Genomic DNA, 18,404 nt, shown 5'->3' on the forward strand with positions numbered 1-18,404 from the left:
ATATCAAAAAGTGAGTAGTTAAGTATGATTAATTATTTTTCATTCAAATTAACATGAAACTAGATAAATTCTCTAATGTTTTCTTGACCTTTGACCTGGAATATAGCATCCTGGGAAAAGGTTTTGCGTTGTCACGTGACTTCTTTGTGTGCTGAGAGCTCTCCGCGTGTGAGTCAGAGAGCCCACTACACCAGTTGAAAACTGTTTTTATGTCCAAGTTTTAACTCAAACTAGCACCTCAAACTCTCCAGGTGTACAGGAGAGATACCCATCTACGTGAATGTGCAGAGAAAGGAAATGATAGAATCGTAAAAGCGTACTAAGATCACGGAAACGTGCGGACACCTTACTGGACTCAATGAAAGATATGGCGGTTGTGAGCCACCGACACGCACGTCACATAATGGCATTTCAGGGTGGACCTGCCCCGGCCCCCTCTCAACAAGCCATTCTGACGGCTGCTGTGGCTGTACCCTACTACCAAGTCGTACCACCCCAGGATATTCAGCCGGATAGACCCATAGGTTATGGGGCATTCGGTGTCGTTTGGTGAGTAGGAAATTTTCTGCCCCCTATTGTTCCCCAGTACAAGTCTGTTCACGGAAAGCACGAAATCATTGTTTCCTGTAGAAAATCAATCATTTATTCCTTGATCTATAATTTCTTAAAAAAGTTTATGAGGACATTATAAAAAGAAAGTTTGTTATGGTTTTGGAACGGTAAAAATATTTTCATCGTATATTTCTTTGTGTCATGTTGCGGAGATCAGCTGTTCATTGACAGGCACGTCCTTAGGCTAAACAAAGACATCATAAAGCCCTAAGACATTTGTCAAAACATTATTACATTACAGGAACGTATAAAAAAAGGAATGATACATTTGATGTGTTTGAATTCAGATGACACTGTTTTTATTAAGATATTGAATTTAATTATCTGTTGAGAAGGAAAGGCAGTGTTGTTTGTACTTATTACATGTATGTACTTTTGTTATTTACGTCATACTCTGGTATATACTACCCACCTACTCAGATATAAGTATGAATAATCATTTTTGTTTATTCAGACAGAAGATTACGTTAAGTGGTTAGAAAAAGAAAATCATTGTTTTTCATAAGATTTATTTTTACATCATTTTATCCGACATGATAATATACACTTCACACTTTCATATCATAATTTGACAATATATTGTCCCCCACTTCGATAGTATAATATGGCATGCGTATATTGTCAAGGTATGGGACGACAGCCGTTGAGAAACTAAAGAGGGGGTTAAGTATTATGCTTTAAAAGCATATTCCCTGCTGAGCAGTGTGATTTTTGTTGATTCACTCGGGGATTAGCTCTTCTCTAGCCAGCTGTACCGCGTAGGGTAATAATGTCAGTATGTGAACTAGATTCTTCACACGTATACACGTCCATACATTCTGAGAGGAATGTTGTATTCCATCATATCTCCAGAGGAAGAGTGTTATGTCTAGACACACTGAAGATTATTCCCTGTGCCCCGAGAAAGCCAAAAATAATAAATGCTTTCTTTAGGCCTTGCAATATAAGTTTTGGGGTTGGGAGGGAGAGGAATATTAGTGGGTCAACTGTCCTTAATGTTATTTTTTTTTTAAACGGATGGGAATTTAAGGAGAAATTACTAAAATTATGCATATAGATTAGATATTGACTGAATAAACTTTTCTCAACATGAATTATTATCATTTTTTACCAATTATAAAATTGTAGTGTTTGGAGGAAAAACGACAGACTTTGCTATAAAATCATTACCAACGATAAATATGGTATAACATAAACTAAAACAATTTACTTTTGATATGATGCACAGCATGTGCTTCATCATGGATTTGTAATTCAATATATATTTAGAATGCTAAAAATTTTATCATATAACGATGAGGTCTATTTATAATACAGACATGCAAACATATCTCTTTTTGCCTCAAAGCTCAAACAGGACATGTTATCCTTGACAGATCTGTTTCAAGGTCAAAAATGAATTTGTTGGTTTCTGTACAGAAGCTAGTAGATAATCATGTATTCTTGTTTTTGACCTTAACAAGGTCAATGATATTTGGTAGTTTGGAAATTAATTTAGATACCAGAAACAAGTTAAATGAAGACAACATTTTCCCAACCCCATAGCTATCCCGTCAACTATGGTCTATCTCCCAACCCCATGGCTACCCCGACAACACTCCCCCAACCCCATGGCTACCTCGGTCTTTCTGATGAATAATTTACTGTACTCTATGTTTTATAGTCTTCATAAAATGAGCTCAACTTCCTGAAAACCAAAATTAAGTTTAATTGGTGCTTTTTCCAGGATATATCCTCTTTGACAATTAAATTAAGGGACAAAGGGTCTGTGTTGAGTATTTTCATTTGGAGTCTATTGAGATGATAAATGTTCGATTTCATTGTGAATGGTTGTGATCCATTATACTATATGCCAATGGGATATCATTAACAAGTATTTATGTTGACATTTTCAGGCACCAGCATGTACATGAATAGATTTTTGAACTGATATCCCTATTTAGACATAGTATGTTATTTTGTGTAAATCTATTTTTAAAGTACCGGATTAATTGTTACATGTACTCATTTTCTCCTTTGTTTCAATAGGTCAGTGACTGATCCTAGAGATGGGAAGAGGGTGGCCCTTAAAAAGATGCCCAACGTATTCCAGAATCTTGTGTCCTGCAAGAGAGTGTACAGAGAGTTACGGATGTTGTGTCATTTCAAGAACGACAATGTGAGTACTGAAGTGCACTGTTCACTGGAGCATGTAATTTACTCCTAAAGAATAATCAGTTCGGCAAGATAATGATGCGATTTTTAGGCAGACGTTAAAACACAACCTTTATTAGGTCATTGGCCACATCTGACCTAGTTCTGTCACTTGAACTAGTATGGTATTTCTGAGTGATTGCCTTATTTTAAAATATCAGATAACATTTTGCGGATAATGAACTCTTACATGCAATTAAAAACCATACTTTCTTTGTTTGTATAAGCGTGAAGGGAAAAAATGACTTTTGACTCAGCAGGCAGAGTTCTTTTTTAATGCAGCAACATCTACTTCTTTTGTAGAATAAATCATTGTGGATCATTATGTCTGTTAGCATTTCTTTGTTGTTGTTATCAAACTTTTGCGTGTTAAAAAACACGCTTTTCCAGATGTTAGTTCATGGAAGGCTTCATCAGATTTGACAGGCAATGGAAATAGACATCTGTTATCCTATGATGTATAATAATATATATTTTATCAGAACGCTATCATTAGTTTTGATATAGAGATTCATATTGAAAAAGAAAAAACAAGAAACTCAGTCTTTTGTTTAGTTTTTCATTATTCTTTGGAATATAATATTCATTCTTGCTATCTGGTATATTGTGAATTCATTGTAGTTTATCATGTTTATGTAACCTTTTTTAATGCTTTACAATTTAATACTTAGTTCACAATTCATAATTAATCCATGTAAACAACTTGGGCTGTACATACGGCTTTGTCACATCACATCCAATTTTAAGGGGGGGGGGGGGGGGGAATGCTTTGCATGCAAAAATTCCAGGTATTTAGTTATTCTTGAACTGCACAAGTTAAAATGTAGATACAATTTGAAAATAGCTTTTTTATCTTATCAAAATTTATATTTATAAGAATTCTGAAAGTTAAGTGGAGTAAGTGTTGTAGACCCAAGATGTGAAAGCTATCATTAAGTAGGAAAGTTCAGACAGGGTGTAAGCTGATAGGAGACACGACCTTCCATTTGAAGTCACCTAAATTCAGGTGCAAAATTTTTAACACTGCAAAGGTTATGACGCACTTCAGACGAAGTTTGCCGCTCCAGTCTGTGAGCAATTTGTGACATATATCGGAATTCTAATTTCTTGACATCTATTCATGTATATATCCTGTAGTTTTTAATTGAAAATATATGTCATTAAAAGGAATAGTTTTTGAACCCTCTCTTGATTTTTTCGTTCCATTGGAAGGGAAATAAAACTTGTTTGTAAAGTATTTGCTGATGGAGGATTTTGTGTAATTAACTTTATTGCAAGGAAATGATTCTTGTAATTAGTGAATGGCTCAATAAGTGTGTACACTTAATGACAAATTGGGAAGAGTGTTGCAATAAAACTGTCACCAGAGAAAGTCTGTCACCACAGTGACCTTTCAACCCCAATACACTCAAGACAGGCTGACCAATTAACAGTTGTACAATGGCCATTCATAACCACTAATAGGTCAGACTTCAGATCTGAAACCGATGCATGTGTATGTTTTAATCAGTGCTTTTGATATAATACATACTAGACACATATTTTAATCAGTGCTTTTGGTATAATACATATGCACATATTTCAGTGTATTTGAGTAAGGTAGAATTTGTCTGGAATAAAAATGTCTTACTACAGTAGCTTCATAGCTACATTCTCCATATGCATTCATTTGTACTGAGTAATTGACACAAGGATGAGGAAGCTTTGAAAGAAAAAGCCCAGGAAGAAGGATAGTTAGATCCTGTAATTAGATGTTGAAATTACACTTCTTTTCTTTTGTTCACAGGTACTATCATCACTGGACATTCTTCAACCACCTCATATTGACTTCTTCCAGGAAGTGTATCCTTTTTATTTCCTTATTATTCCATTATCTAATCTACAACTTGAGTATGCAAGAAAAAGTTCCTTAAGTTAAAAGCCCTGAGAAGGAAACTTGCATAGAACATCCTTATTGGTTAGCTTAAATAAATGGGTCAGTTATCCAATCAGAACTAAGTGACACAATAATGACAATATGTAAGATAGTGGGACATAGTTACTTTGTTGGTACTGTATAGACATAGAGACAAATGTGTCTCCTTAAATAAATTATGAAAATATTTGATTCATTGGTAAAGCCATAAGATTCAGACTGAAAGTATTTAAATGAATTTTGCCAAGCTTTGGCATTCTTATCATGTCAGGAAGACATTAATTTGAAATCCCTTCTTGTACGTTAATTGACAAAAAAGTCAAGTAGGGCTTTTAATTGTGTACCGTTTGGTGACTGTTCTGAGGGCAAAGCTGTGTCAACCTGCCTTTACCATTGTGCAAGACTGAGCACAAATAAACCGGCTTTGTTCCTTTTGTCATCTGAAGTCGGACCCGGTTCCATTCTGGCTCCTACATTTGTTAGATTCTCCGGTTTAGGAAGTCTGGTTGCATAAGATCCGACAATTTGTGAAAGCAGAAGTTTTGTGGTTAATCATGAGACCAGTGAATGCATTTTTTAACAGGCATATGTTTTCAGTGTTAATGTAGGGTTTGAAAAAACATCATTTTGCATCTTATTATTAAGGGGAGTTTTGGGCGAAATTTTTGTCAGCTACATGAGAAACAAGTGATCGTTTCCTAAGCCTTTGTCTCAACATGCTCAATGAACTTGATACATATAATAGTTTGAGAGGTAATTTGAAGGTTATATGTCTCTTGTTTCTATGTTACAGTAGTATGTGATGTTCATTAGTATACACCAGGCATTTGCATTACCAAGCTATCGAGGCCAAATTGCCAGTCAATGGTTTATTTTTTTTATCTACGTATAAAAGAATACATTGGACCAATTCACATGTTTGTCCTCCTGATTCCCGATATACAAGGACAATGAATAATCGTAGATAGATTGCTCCCATAGTGTATGTGTGATCTGCTCAGGTGTACTTGATGCCTGGGAAGGCCGGGTGGTATTTCAGTGTGAACATTTTTAAGAGGTTTATCATCCACCTACTGACCAGATAAAAGAAAGACTCTGACCTCATGTTGACCTGTTTGAACAGGTTTTGTGGTCAGTCCTTACAGTCAGGGAGAGGGGCATTGTTCAATAGCAAATATAAAGCAAGGAATGGTAGCTAGGAGAGGTCTTTAAAGATTATGTTCATGTGTTACAAGTTATATTCAATGCTGGCTAAACTGCTAAATTTTTTTTTAATAAATTATGATTTGGAAATGTTGTGACATTATTGCAATTTATGAGCTTGAAAAAATATATGTTCAGCTGCTAGAGGCAGAATTAATCTTTTTCATTGTATTTTTTTCTCTCTTGCTTTCATTGAAATTAGTGTCAGTTTCTCAATAGTATAGTAAACTCTGGCCTTATAGTACTACCTGGAAATGTATTAATTTGTTATCTGCGCATGTTGAGTTTCTATGTCAGTTGCTCCAAAACAGATAGATTTTCATCAATAACTTAGGAGACAGAAAGATAACAGGATTTTTTTTCCTCCTTCCTAAAATAGGAAGCCATTGAGAGAATAGAGCTTGTAGAAAGTTTGCACTGAGGGCTTAATCCTGGTATTGATTGAGTGATGGTAAAAGCATTGTATAGGGGGTTCAGGAACCTGGATTACTGGTGTTTGATTTCTCGACAGGTTCAAAGATTTCTTTAATGACAGTATATTGCCATGGCGACTGTATTTTTCCTTCTCTCTCTATTTTTATTATTGTTGCTCTCTTTGCAAAGAATAAATGCCGTTATAATAGTTATCCATGGGGGGGGGGGGGGGATTTTGTTTATTCATTGTTAATAAGAAATACAGTATGCTGGTATCTTCAATTGAAAGCAATTTGAAAGGGGAAAATATTAAAGCTGAAAATGAATAAAGAAAGGGATTTATCTTTTTCTAATCATTACTTCGCGGACATTTCTTTCCTTTTTTCACAGAATCAAATAAAATATTCTCCAATATTTATCAAAAGACTCCTTAACTGCTTCTTAGCTATGTCATCACTCCATTGATGCAAAGCGATTTGCACAAAATCATTGTTTCCCCTCAGCCACTCACATCAGACCATGTCAAAGTCTTTCTGTACCAAATACTCAGAGGTAAGTACTCTGTTTAGCAAAACTGTTTAGCAAAACATTAAAGTCGATCACCTTAGCTTTGAAAGTACACCTGGTTTTTTTTCAAAATATTTACTGTTACCTTTTCAAAATAATTACTGTAATTGACGACCAATTAACTGATATATGATGTTTGTTGATGTTATTGGCTCCAGATGATTTGTGCTATATGTTTATTCGTTTGACATTTAACTGTTAGTAACTAATTATCACGAGATGAAAATGTCATGGAATTTGTAAGACATTGTAAGTTTTGATTTTTGCAGGTTTGAAATACCTCCATTCTGCACGTGTATTACATCGAGATATCAAACCAGGGAATTTACTAGTCAACAGCAACTGTGTATTAAAGGTCTGTAGCAATTATATCGGAGATTAAAGGATCAGCAAGCTTCATGCAACACCAATTTCACTTCATTAAGTCATTAGAGAGAGATAAAAAATGGGACTCCTGCAGACATACAACAAAAACATTGCTGTTCTTTTTTGCCTGAAAGTGCAAGACATCAAAACCCCACCAAACACTATTTTCTGCTGACATTTGTCTCAGAGGTTAATGTTCCTACAAACTTCTAAATCAACAGACGTCTTTATTTGTGTGATTCCTCACCTGTGTGAAAAGGCGAAAAAAGATTATCGCTAGTATATGCACATTCTTTCTTTCATTGAAAATGACGATAGACTTGAAATAAAGCAGACTTTTTTCTTTATTTATCTTTTAAGTTTTTCAAACTATGTTTTTAAAGAAATGTTTTTGAGCCATTGAAATTTGTGGCAGTTAAGTTTGATTTTTTAGGTGGTTACGGTTTACATTTCTATACATAAACACTTTTTGATTTATAAGGCTGAATAGATACACTTTCCTTTGATCTTAGAAAGTTGTTTGATAGTAAAGATAAGAAAAAAATTTATTCTTTCGATCATATTTCTGACATTGCTATTGTTGTTACAGATCTGTGATTTTGGGTTAGCAAGAATTGAGGAGCCAGATGAATCCATCCATATGACACAAGAGGTTGTGACTCAGTACTACCGTGCTCCAGAGATCCTTATGGGGGCCAAACATTATAACTCAGGGGTCGACATCTGGTCCGTCGGCTGTATTTTTGCTGAGCTGCTGGGTCGCCGAATTCTGTTCCAGGCTCAAAGTCCCATTCAGCAGGTCTGTATTCTTGTTCACGTGTTGGGTATGGAGAATTCATGCTAGACTTCTTTGTATAATTGTGTTCTGTCACGCCCATTCACTTCTGTTGTCACTGAGAAATTCAAAACCAGGAGAATATCAATGACCAAAGACAGGGCATACTTTAGGTTTAACATAGCTTTAAAAAAAAAAAAAACTGAGAAGGGTTTTTAGTATTTATTCATGAATGTCACACTTGTACTGCAATTTTTGTGCTGATTAAGTTTTTCAACTGTGTAGCTTTATATGATTAGTCTCGTTCACTGTAAAAAAAAAAAAATCTGAAAATAGATCTAGTGCAAAAAGAAACAGGCTACCCCAGTTGTTTGTCAAAAAACCTTAAATCAAAAAATCATATAGCTGTCATATAGTATACAATAGGTGAGATATTAATCCTATGGCCAGTTATTTTGGACCTATTGTTCTGTTACACTATATATAGAATAGCACCATTGCTGCAGTCTATTGATTCGTTATTTTGACATTCTGGTATTTATCCCATTTCACCTTGAATCCTGTTCGACTTTGCAAACTTTGGGTACCATTGTCATATTTTTAATGTAATTGAATGGTACAGTACAATATTCATGGCTTGTCATCTTAAAGTGTTGTTTATGGCAGTAAATTTCTGGGGCTGCAAGCTGTTGTATGAATGTTGAGCCGTGTGATCTATCAGCTAAACATGGTGTTGTCTGGGGCTTTGGTAAATATAATATGCATCCTTTATCACATACCAATATTTTTGCTAGATAATGTTACTATGCACTGTATCAGCAGCTGGTGATTGTGTGTTTTTAGCAATTGCTAGTGTGCTGGTGGATATGTGCCTGGCACTTCAGACTTGTGTGTTGGAACACAAGTGAATCTGTATGTTTCTTTAATGGATGTATAAAACTTTAATTGAGAGGCGAAAAAATATCTAGGTCACAGGCATCCTAAAAAGCTGCATTAGATAATTATACACTGTATATTAAAAAATGGGGACACATTTCTTTTGTTTAATTAATCAAGCTTTTATTCTTGGAAGCAGTTGCACAAATGAGTTTTATGTGAAGTTGTAAGCAGGGTTTCAGATGAAATGAGTTGCTTATTAATCATTCATGAGAGTTTGTAGATTTGTTATGAGAAAGGAATATGTGTGAGACTCATATCTGTATATTAATCTATTCTGCACCCTATTAGCTAGATTTACACAGAGGTAGATGATCACTCTGCCAGGAATAGATCAAACGTTGATTTTTAGGTATCCAGTGCCTTGTGGTAGTGAGCCATGTCTCTGACGCTGAAGTAACAGATGTGCTCTCTCTATCTCTCTCTCTTCCTTTTCTCTCTCACTCCTCTCTCTGAACTTCATGAGACATCCATTGGGATGGTGAGATATCCTGTTAGAGAGAGAGAGAGAGAGAGAGAGAGAGAGAGAGAGAGAGAGAGAGAGAGAGAGAGAGAGAGAGAGAGGGAGGGGTTACCCTGTACCATTCCTAGCCTTACTCATCAGGGTTATAAGTCATCATATGCCATCATAGGCTGTAACTGAGTTATTACTTAACAATCAAAGCCAACTCCATCATCATCAAGATGGCTATGGAAATCTTTAGACACTAGACATTCCAGAAATAGACAGTAAACTTGGGTGTTGTAATGACTTTAGTTGTGTGTTGTGCTCTAGCTACTCTAGCTGCCACACTGGCAGTAAATGGTCTGACTCGACAGATCTGAGGAATGTCTTCAGGGTCATTAATCTTGATCTTCAGTCTGATAAGGTGTGATCCAGGTCACACTTTTTAAAGTCATGTAAACAAGCCTTGAACAAAATGACAAATTTTCCCATCTTTCAACAAAAACAATCATTTTTTGCATTATTCATCAAAATTCCTATAATAGAGAGAAATGGGCCAAAGTTTCTGATCAATATAGGGTGCATCCATGCATAGTGGTTTGTTTCCACCAGTATCAAGAAGAAATTTACATTGTTAATCTTTTAGGTACATTTTTGTTGTAAACATGTGTATTGTGATAACTGCACATTTTTTCATCCATCTGAAGTATGAATAATGGGCTCTTATAGCAGTTGGTTTTCTATAATGGGGGTCCAGAATTGGAAGACATAAACAGTGTGAATGGCCCTGTGTGATGCTCTTATGCCCTGGGGGTGACACTCGGCCGACTTGTGGACAAATGTTTCACCTGGCCTGCACACAATGCACAGGTGATTGTCTGTCAACCCCTTGTTACTGGACAATGGTACTGAACCATTGTACTTGTTTAGCCATTTCTGTCCCAAAATATCTCAGTGCATTTGTATGAACTCTTATTTATCATTTGCCCTCATAAAAATGCACTGGTCTTCAAGTAATATGGCCAAGCTGCTATATCCTATTACATTAGGCATTTTATTGGTAACTTACTGTACAGTTATACATAACAGGTCTTATAAACAAGACTAACAATGAGCCTTTGTTTGTTAACTGTGTGATATCATTTAGTTCAACCAGTCCCCCACGCTGTGTGGGTTTGTTGTTTGTGGTGTGGTTGAGCTCTATGCCACGCTGAACTTTAAGAGGAATGACCTCTTTATGGAGTGTCATACTTTAACTGTACACATGGTGTTTTGATTTGGTTTTCTCTAATAGTCTTTGTTCAGTAGCAGCAAATTTAAGGCTGACTGGAGCCCTATCTAAACTACATCTGTTGGATTAAAGGCTTAATGGCTTTATCCTGACTCAATGTACATAATGACTTCATAGAACTTAAGCATTCCTTCACACCATTGTCTGTTGTTTCTATTATCACAATGCAAAAAAAAAGAGATTTAAAACAATATGTAAAGTTATGTGAAAGTACAAGATATCACAAAACACCTGTGTTCTTGGAATTACAGTTGGACCTTATCACAGATCTTTTGGGAACTCCTAACCTGGAGGATATGAGAACAGCTTGTGAAGGGGCCAAGACTCACATTTTGCGGACCGCACACAAACCACCATCCCTTGCTGCTCTGTACACCCTATCCAGCCAGGCTTCCCATGAGGCCGTGCATCTCCTGTGTCGCATGCTTGTTTTTGATCCAGTAAGTAAAAAAGAGTAAACAGTCAACACAATATCTGTGTCAGGTCAAGGGGTATAAAAAGAGATGAGGGGACTATGGACAGGTCGAAGGGTAAATGACTGGGTAAAAGTCATGCATGGATGACTTGTTCGAACAGCCTTTCTCTCAATTTATACAGTAACTGCCTTTAGGATATTGACTTGGATGTTCCATTACTGGTTGAGGAGTAGCCAAGGGCACACTCATCAGCAATAAAGCTCCAATCAATACACAGCTGTCTTGTTTTATTCCCTGGAAAAAGTAACAATTAATGATGTGTTGATGAAGACTCATGGCTCCTTTTATAGAAAGGACTTTTTTGAGCTAAATTTGCAAATGATCTCTGGTTTGTTTTTCAAAAGAAAGAAGCTTTATTGATGTTTGTTTCTTCCGCTGTTTGGAATATTGATTGATTTCAATTACCAAACATCCTTGGTTGATACATAAACATCCGCATGTACATTGGTCTTCTCTTTGTAGGACAAAAGAATAAAAGCGGCGGATGCCCTCGCTCACCCCTATTTGGACGAGGGCAGGTTGCGTTACCACTCCTGTATGTGCCATTGCTGCCATAACACATCAGCAGGACGACAGTATACCTCAGATTTTGAACCGGTGTGCCATCAGCCTTTTAGCTATGGCTTTGAAGATGGACTGACTTCAGTGCATCACTGCAGAGGTACCTAAAAGAAACAATTCCATGTAACAGCAAACTGAAAACAAGGCACCTCTAGAAACTTACAATTTATCTCACATGAGATGATTTTGCCACTTAAGTCATTTTCTCTGATCAATAGCTTTATAATGGATTCTTCTTATTTATTCCAGAAAAACTACACAAATTCATTTTAGAACAGCAACAGAAAAACAAAGTTCCTTTATGTCTCAATCCAAATTCCATGTCATTCAAGAACTTTGCAAGGTAGGTGGTGAGTGACTTAGCAGCAATACATATACATTAGCATTGTAGAAGAAAGCACTGGAAATCTGGTTCAGTTTGTCTCATTATAAAACTCAGAAACGAACATGCATAAACATTGAAAAATTGCAGTTGCACTTGTTTTAAAAAGAAAAGTTCCAATGAACAATACTCAGTAATTACACGCAACAGCAAACACAAAAAATGAGACTGACAATCCCAGGTGAACAGTTGTTTCTAATCAAAAAATATATATTGGTGGTGGTTTGTCTTCTTTAAGGAATGACTAAACAATTGCCTTAAGGTTTGAATACCTATGATTGATGCTAGAAGATTAGAAGGGGCAACACTGCAACTGTGAACTGATATGCAGGGGGTTTTCTGGCAATGTCCTGGTCATTTGATTTGCAGTTGCGTTGATGATCCATCTTTTGTTTCATTTCAATTTTTGCCAAGGCTTTTTTGGTTTGGAGTGGGTGGATGAAAAATTTTTTAAAAAAAATGAACGACCACTGTAATAATTTCAAATATATATTGATGAACTTTGTATTATATTTTAGGGTACCATTTACCGGGGAGGGGTCTTTGAAGAGGGGCAGATAGATGTGCTCAATGTGAGAACAATTTGAAATTGCTTATTGCGCAGAAACCTTAGCATCTCATTTGCCTGGCTTTTTTTTTTTCCTTTTGTTAATTTCTTTAAACAGTTTTTTTTGCTTGTTTGTGATTCATCGTTGCAGTGACTCCCCATCACTTCATATGCAGTCATTAAAATCCCATGGCTTCAGTAATAACTCGAAGATTCTTTTAATTACTATTTTCCCATCTTTTTAATCACACAAAGTTATCCAATTTCATTCTCCTAATATTCCCCATCTGGTTGTTGGAGAAGAAGACTTCATGTTCAGTAGAGATTTATGTAATACCAATCAGTGGAACAAAACACTTAATAAATGTTTATTAACAAAGATAAAGGAAGACCTAAAATTTCATCCAAGTATTATAGACTAACTGGGTTTAAACTTGAATCTCATTATTTTTAGTATTTGTATTACAGAAAATCACTTATTTACTAATGTTGCCAAATGTGTTAAGATAGGAACTTGTTTCATACCTTGAATTGATAATTAGATTTAAATGTGTTTAAATTGATAAGAGAGAGGTTTGCATATTATGTTGATAGCATGTAGCATCTGGAAAGCAGATTGGCATATCTGTTATAATTAACATGTGTTTGATTTTTATTTTTCAGTTCACAAGTTGCCCAACCTTCAGAACTCCCTCCATCTCCTCATGTCTGGGAGTGAAACTGCCACATCAACTCAAACCTGTGATAAAATATTTGGACCAATTCTGTACAGAGAAACAGATGCAATATAATGCTATTTCATTGAGGATCTCTTTGGGTTATAAGCATAATGAATTCCAAAGTTGCGATTGAGTTTTAAAAAATGCATGTTAAATCAAAGGTGCTCCCAGTGTGAAAAGTTTCATTGTATAAATCGGTAACTGCCTGTCACTGTTTTAAACAGTTGTCATTTCTCTCTTTATTATTATTTTTTTTAATTTGGTCAAAGCTCATCCATTTTTTGTGAGAAGGAGTGCGATAAAAGGGAGACAACCCTTCTTTTCTTTTGGAACATTCTATTTCAGATGATCTGATACATTGGTTTTTTTTTCACGTACCCATGAATTCCATTTGTCTTTTTCCAACTCAAAGTTGCTCAGCAGAAGTCAGTGATGGCATTTTATATCCTGTTATTTTTCAATAAAATAAGATATTAATATACAACTTCGAATTATTTGCCATTTTACAAACACACACCTACAGTACAATGCAACCCCCAAAAAGTGTAAGTATTATTGGTATGCAGTTAGCAACTCAACTTGCATTACAAAGTCGAAATGTGATCTCATTTTATTTATCTTCTTTTATGTAGAATATATTGGAATTTTTTCCACTTTTTGTACAGCATATGCACAGTTGCATTAAACAACTGAAACAGAACTATATTTGATATAGTGTGAATAAATTTTAAGTTCATAGTAAAGTGTGTATGAACTATAATATTTTATATGTACTGGTAATTTAATTATTAATAATTGTGAGCAAGTGTTCAAAACATCATTGCAACATGCTCAGGGAAAACTAGAAACAGCCTTTGATATCTAGAAGGTGTATTATATTAATTAATAAGTTGGGTAATTAAACAACAAGGCCACATATGTGATCTGTCTGACAATGCTTGTGTGTTTTATTTGTAATTTTTCTTTATTGTTTTACTAATATCTTTGTCAATTTGTACCATTAGCATTTATTATATTATGAGTCATGAAATGCTTTATCCACACCAAGAGGATTTTGTTTTAATTAGTTGTTTTGAATTAGGCATTAAACTGGAATGCAAACAAAAAAAATGTGTAAGCATAGGCCAAATGTCTGAAAGAGTTGCTTTCCATGTTTACGAATGTTTATTCTGTTACGTAGATACATTTCCAAATGCCTCAGCCTTAACTGTAATCAGGTATTGTGTCAAGGGAAAATGACAGTAGCAGAGGTGCATTTCATTGTCCCAAATATCATAATTTCATGAACACCCCACCTCTCATTTTGTGTGTCTGTCTAATTCTGTGCATTCCAAGCCTGTCCTCTCTTGTATGTGTACAGTTTCATTATTAAGCAAGGATTGTGTGTTTTAAGTGTACGCATCTTGCTAGACATATTTAATCCTACCACTGGGAATCATTTACCGAAAAATATAAAACAATCCTGAATCAAGTGTTGATCTTTGTTTTCATATTTTTACATGTATTTCAAATTATTAATGATTTTTTTTTTAAAGAAAAAGAAATTCTCTATGATTATTATTTTGTTGGATGCCTAAACGAAGTGTATATATACTTTCATATTTACATTGTTTGGATATGGGTAATGGTGTTGTAGATTTTTCTTTTCATTGCTGTAAGTAATCATTGTGATTTTGAATGATGATTTGAAGATTTGTACATCAACATCTGGCTGAATGTAGAAATGATGTTCATTATAGATATCACATTATATGAAAGGTTGCATACAAAGAAAACTCTGTAAATCATCCACATGTTCATGCCAACTTGATGTGAATATCGTTTGAAAAAAGTCTTTCATGTGTATTTTGTGTTGAAATTCTGGAAGTATTTGACATCTGCAAAAAAAAAATAAGTAAACATGGGCATTCCAAGCCATGATGTGAACTTGTGTGTGACATGTGAATAAACTGAGAGAGAAAACTGTAGTACAAATACTGTATCAATATCAGTAGCATTTCTTTCGGGATCTACCATGAAGTTTGTCAAACCAAAGGAATCTTTTTAGTGGTGCTTATAAAACATGTTGTTCACAAATAATATTGTCCAATGTATGTCATTTAAATGAAAATGTTTGTCAACATTTTTCCTGTGAGTGTAAATGTATTTTTGTTTTTTTTTCTCTCATTTTTTTAAATTGAATAAATAGACCATATTTGTATAGTATGTATCTATGTATGTTAAACTCTCTTAAATATTTTAGAACATGCTAGACATTGAGTTTCTATAGAATGTTATTTCGTGAGTTTTAATTATCAAGAAATTGACAACAAATGAATTTGAGTATTCACAAATGAAGACTTTTTAAATAGTTGTATATTTTACAGTCGATAATTATTGCAGTATGTAATACAAAATCCAAGGTCAAAATCGGATTGACCTCTAAAAAGATCAAGTGTATGAATGGAAATTTTTTGAACATATTTACAAAGCTATCAGGTATACAATGACATCTGCACTGTTAACATACTGCTTGTGTACATGTATCGTTGATATTCAGGTGGTCACGTGACCGGTCATATGATATCTATTCCTGTTTGAGGTTGCTGTAGATGCTGCCCCTGGCAAGAGAGAAATGACGCCAGGTTATTTATTGTTTGTAGAAATTCTAGATGTGTGTATGACCATGGAGATGCAATATTGTATGTCTTTTACATGTATTTAAGATTGAATAAAACCAAATGAAACAAATAATTATGCCTTCATGTTTTCTTTCAAGTTTACGATTGGTTATTAATGTTCTCAGGTATACTGGAAGATGATTTGATGATAAAATGAATGTATCTCTTGTCCGTTGTTCATCTAAACAGAATATTTTTGTACAACAACGGCTAACAAAGATTTCAAGATGATCTATTTCATTGAACATTAATTACTGTAGAGTCTCAATATTGATCTCTAATCCCAAGCATGCTGTATGGGGTATCGGGAGAAACAGCAGGAACATATCCAGTAAACCGGTAGTGTTACTGCAAGAAATTCTGCAATAAAACATGTTGAAAATTTTTATTTACAACTGTCTAAACATAAAAATAAACAAATTCATCTCTAATAGCAAATATACATGATAACGCTTTTAATGTTGAGCTGGCGCGTGCTATAGGTGTGTAGGATTACCTGAGTGGCACTTTATGCGGAGCTTTTTCAGACCAACGGTGCGCACGTGAACGAGCGTGAAAGCTTGCATTCTGTTAAACCAGACCATCTCTGTAAAGGACACTGGACCAATCCGGTGTGTGTGTGTGTGTGTGTGTGTGAACCGCACGAGTCTCCATGCTGCGTCACGTTGAAGTGTTGCTAGCGTACGTCACTGGAAGGCTTGTGCTCACATTGTGCTCTTTACCAGATTGATCTTAAAGTACATTTATGCAGGAATTGCTCTAACACCAAGAAACAATATATATATATATATATATATATATATATATATATATATATATATATATATATATATATATATATTGTTTCTTGGTGTATATATATATATAATATGTTTTATATGGTGTAAAAAGCATTATATACCTATGTATGTCAATTTACCTGACGTTACGTATAGATTTTAGAACTTTGAATTGTAATTCATGCTAATGTCTTTAATGATAATTACGCGTAATAATTGATTAATATGGAACTGATGCGATGTCTACAGAACTTGTGTAAACTTGGTTGAAACAGTTAAAACTTTTCATACGCGCTTTATAATGCGTTAATTGCCCAACACAGTTTATATTTATATAAATTATGTAGATATTGAACACATTCCTCAAAACTCAGTGAACCCAAAGCTCCTCTCTATCCAAGTCATTAAGAATTTATAGGTCTTCCTCTATCGTACCTCTCTAAGTAGGACTATTTTTGCACAGAAAAGGCGAATAATTAAAATTTTGAAAAATCTTTATTTCAGTGAACTCCATCACTGGAAAGTTGCGATTGATCTTTAATCCCAAGCAAGCTCTATGGGATAACAAAAGAAACAGCAGTGAACTCGTTTACATATACTCGTATGATATTGTGTAGCCATCGTCCAATTTACAAATGAACTTTAAAAGGGCAAAAATCGTAACAACAGCAAAATTAATATGATAAAGGAGCTCATATTATGACGCTTTCAATACTGAGCTGATGCATGTTGTTTTGCGCGGGTAGCACTGTGTGTATAGCATTCTATAGGGCGACGCGGTATGAAACGGACGTCAAAGCTTACACTGTGAAACCAGACCCATTTTGGTAAAGGACACTGGATCTGTCCTTACGTGTGTGAATCGCGCGAGTCCACAAGGTACATCACGTTGAATGTCACGTTGGAGCCCCAGTAAAGTACGTCATTGGCATGCTATCTGAGCACGTTACCCTCTTATAGCTGGATTTATCTTACGTACGGCACGTAGTCCATGTATGGGTTGTTCAAACAGTAAAAGATACGATAAATGTCAAAAATTGGCGTGCGCGGAGGGCTTCTGCATTGAAATGAATGCGTTCTGGTGATAGAAATTTATATTACAGAAGTTTATATCAAACTATGTTAAAACAGATAGATCGATAAAATGTTTGATTTTGTTGGGAATGTAATTAAAATGAAACTGACATTGGATACTCATGCAAAACTCAGCAGCGTTACCTTCATATCTAGAGAGAAGTGGTTTCATCAATGGTCGACTTCCACAATAAATATTCACCATTAGCTCCGAAAACCTAAATATTCTCGAGATTTTTAATAACTGAAGCTAGTTGTCAACATGTGGTGTTGTCCACCCACATGACGTTACATTTAGATTTTGAATCGCAATTCGTTTTAATTTCTTAAAGGATTGTTATTTTATTTTCCCCTCGTTCACTCCTCCGAAAATAAATACATGTATTTTCTAATTTATGAATTAAAATAAGATGAAAGCAATTTCTAGGCTTGATGCGTCCGTTACAAACCGCATTCAATATCATTTTATTCAAGATTTCTGATTCATAA

At 34.9% G+C, this 18,404-nt stretch overlaps 1 protein-coding gene across 3 annotated transcripts; it reads left to right on the plus strand.

Moving 5' to 3' along the window:
* Nucleotides 1-131: 131 nt before the first annotated feature.
* LOC105343157 (serine/threonine-protein kinase NLK) lies at nucleotides 132-15,343 on the plus strand. 3 transcript variants are annotated; one of them, XM_011450405.4, is made up of 11 exons: nucleotides 132-549; nucleotides 2,641-2,770; nucleotides 4,592-4,647; nucleotides 6,783-6,889; nucleotides 7,174-7,259; nucleotides 7,860-8,069; nucleotides 10,969-11,157; nucleotides 11,656-11,854; nucleotides 12,004-12,097; nucleotides 12,655-12,708; nucleotides 13,347-15,343. In XM_011450405.4, exons 1-10 carry the CDS (start codon nucleotides 359-361, stop codon nucleotides 12,695-12,697), a joined length of 1,305 nt encoding a protein of 434 aa, XP_011448707.1. In that variant the 5' UTR covers nucleotides 132-358; the 3' UTR covers nucleotides 12,698-12,708; nucleotides 13,347-15,343. The 3 variants fall into 3 exon arrangements, with proteins under 3 accessions (XP_011448707.1, XP_011448708.1, XP_011448705.1); XM_011450406.4 differs by lacking the exon at nucleotides 12,655-12,708 and having other exon boundaries at nucleotides 12,004-12,104; XM_011450403.4 differs by lacking the exon at nucleotides 12,655-12,708 and having other exon boundaries at nucleotides 133-549.
* Nucleotides 15,344-18,404: the final 3,061 nt, after the last annotated feature.

The sequence above is a fragment of the Magallana gigas genome, chromosome 3, assembly GCF_963853765.1.
Source record: "Magallana gigas chromosome 3, xbMagGiga1.1, whole genome shotgun sequence".
In the NCBI taxonomy this organism is placed as follows: domain Eukaryota; kingdom Metazoa; phylum Mollusca; class Bivalvia; order Ostreida; family Ostreidae; genus Magallana; species Magallana gigas.

Coding starts and splice junctions, on each gene's coding strand:
- LOC105343157 (XM_011450403.4), top strand. CDS start 359: ATGAAAGATATGGCGGTTGTGAGCCACCGACACGCACGTCACATAATG. Junction 2,771..4,591: donor GTCATTTCAAGAACGACAAT/GTGAGTACTGAA, acceptor TTTTGTTCACAG/GTACTATCATCACTGGACAT. Junction 12,098..13,346: donor TCATTCAAGAACTTTGCAAG/GTAGGTGGTGAG, acceptor TTTATTTTTCAG/TTCACAAGTTGCCCAACCTT.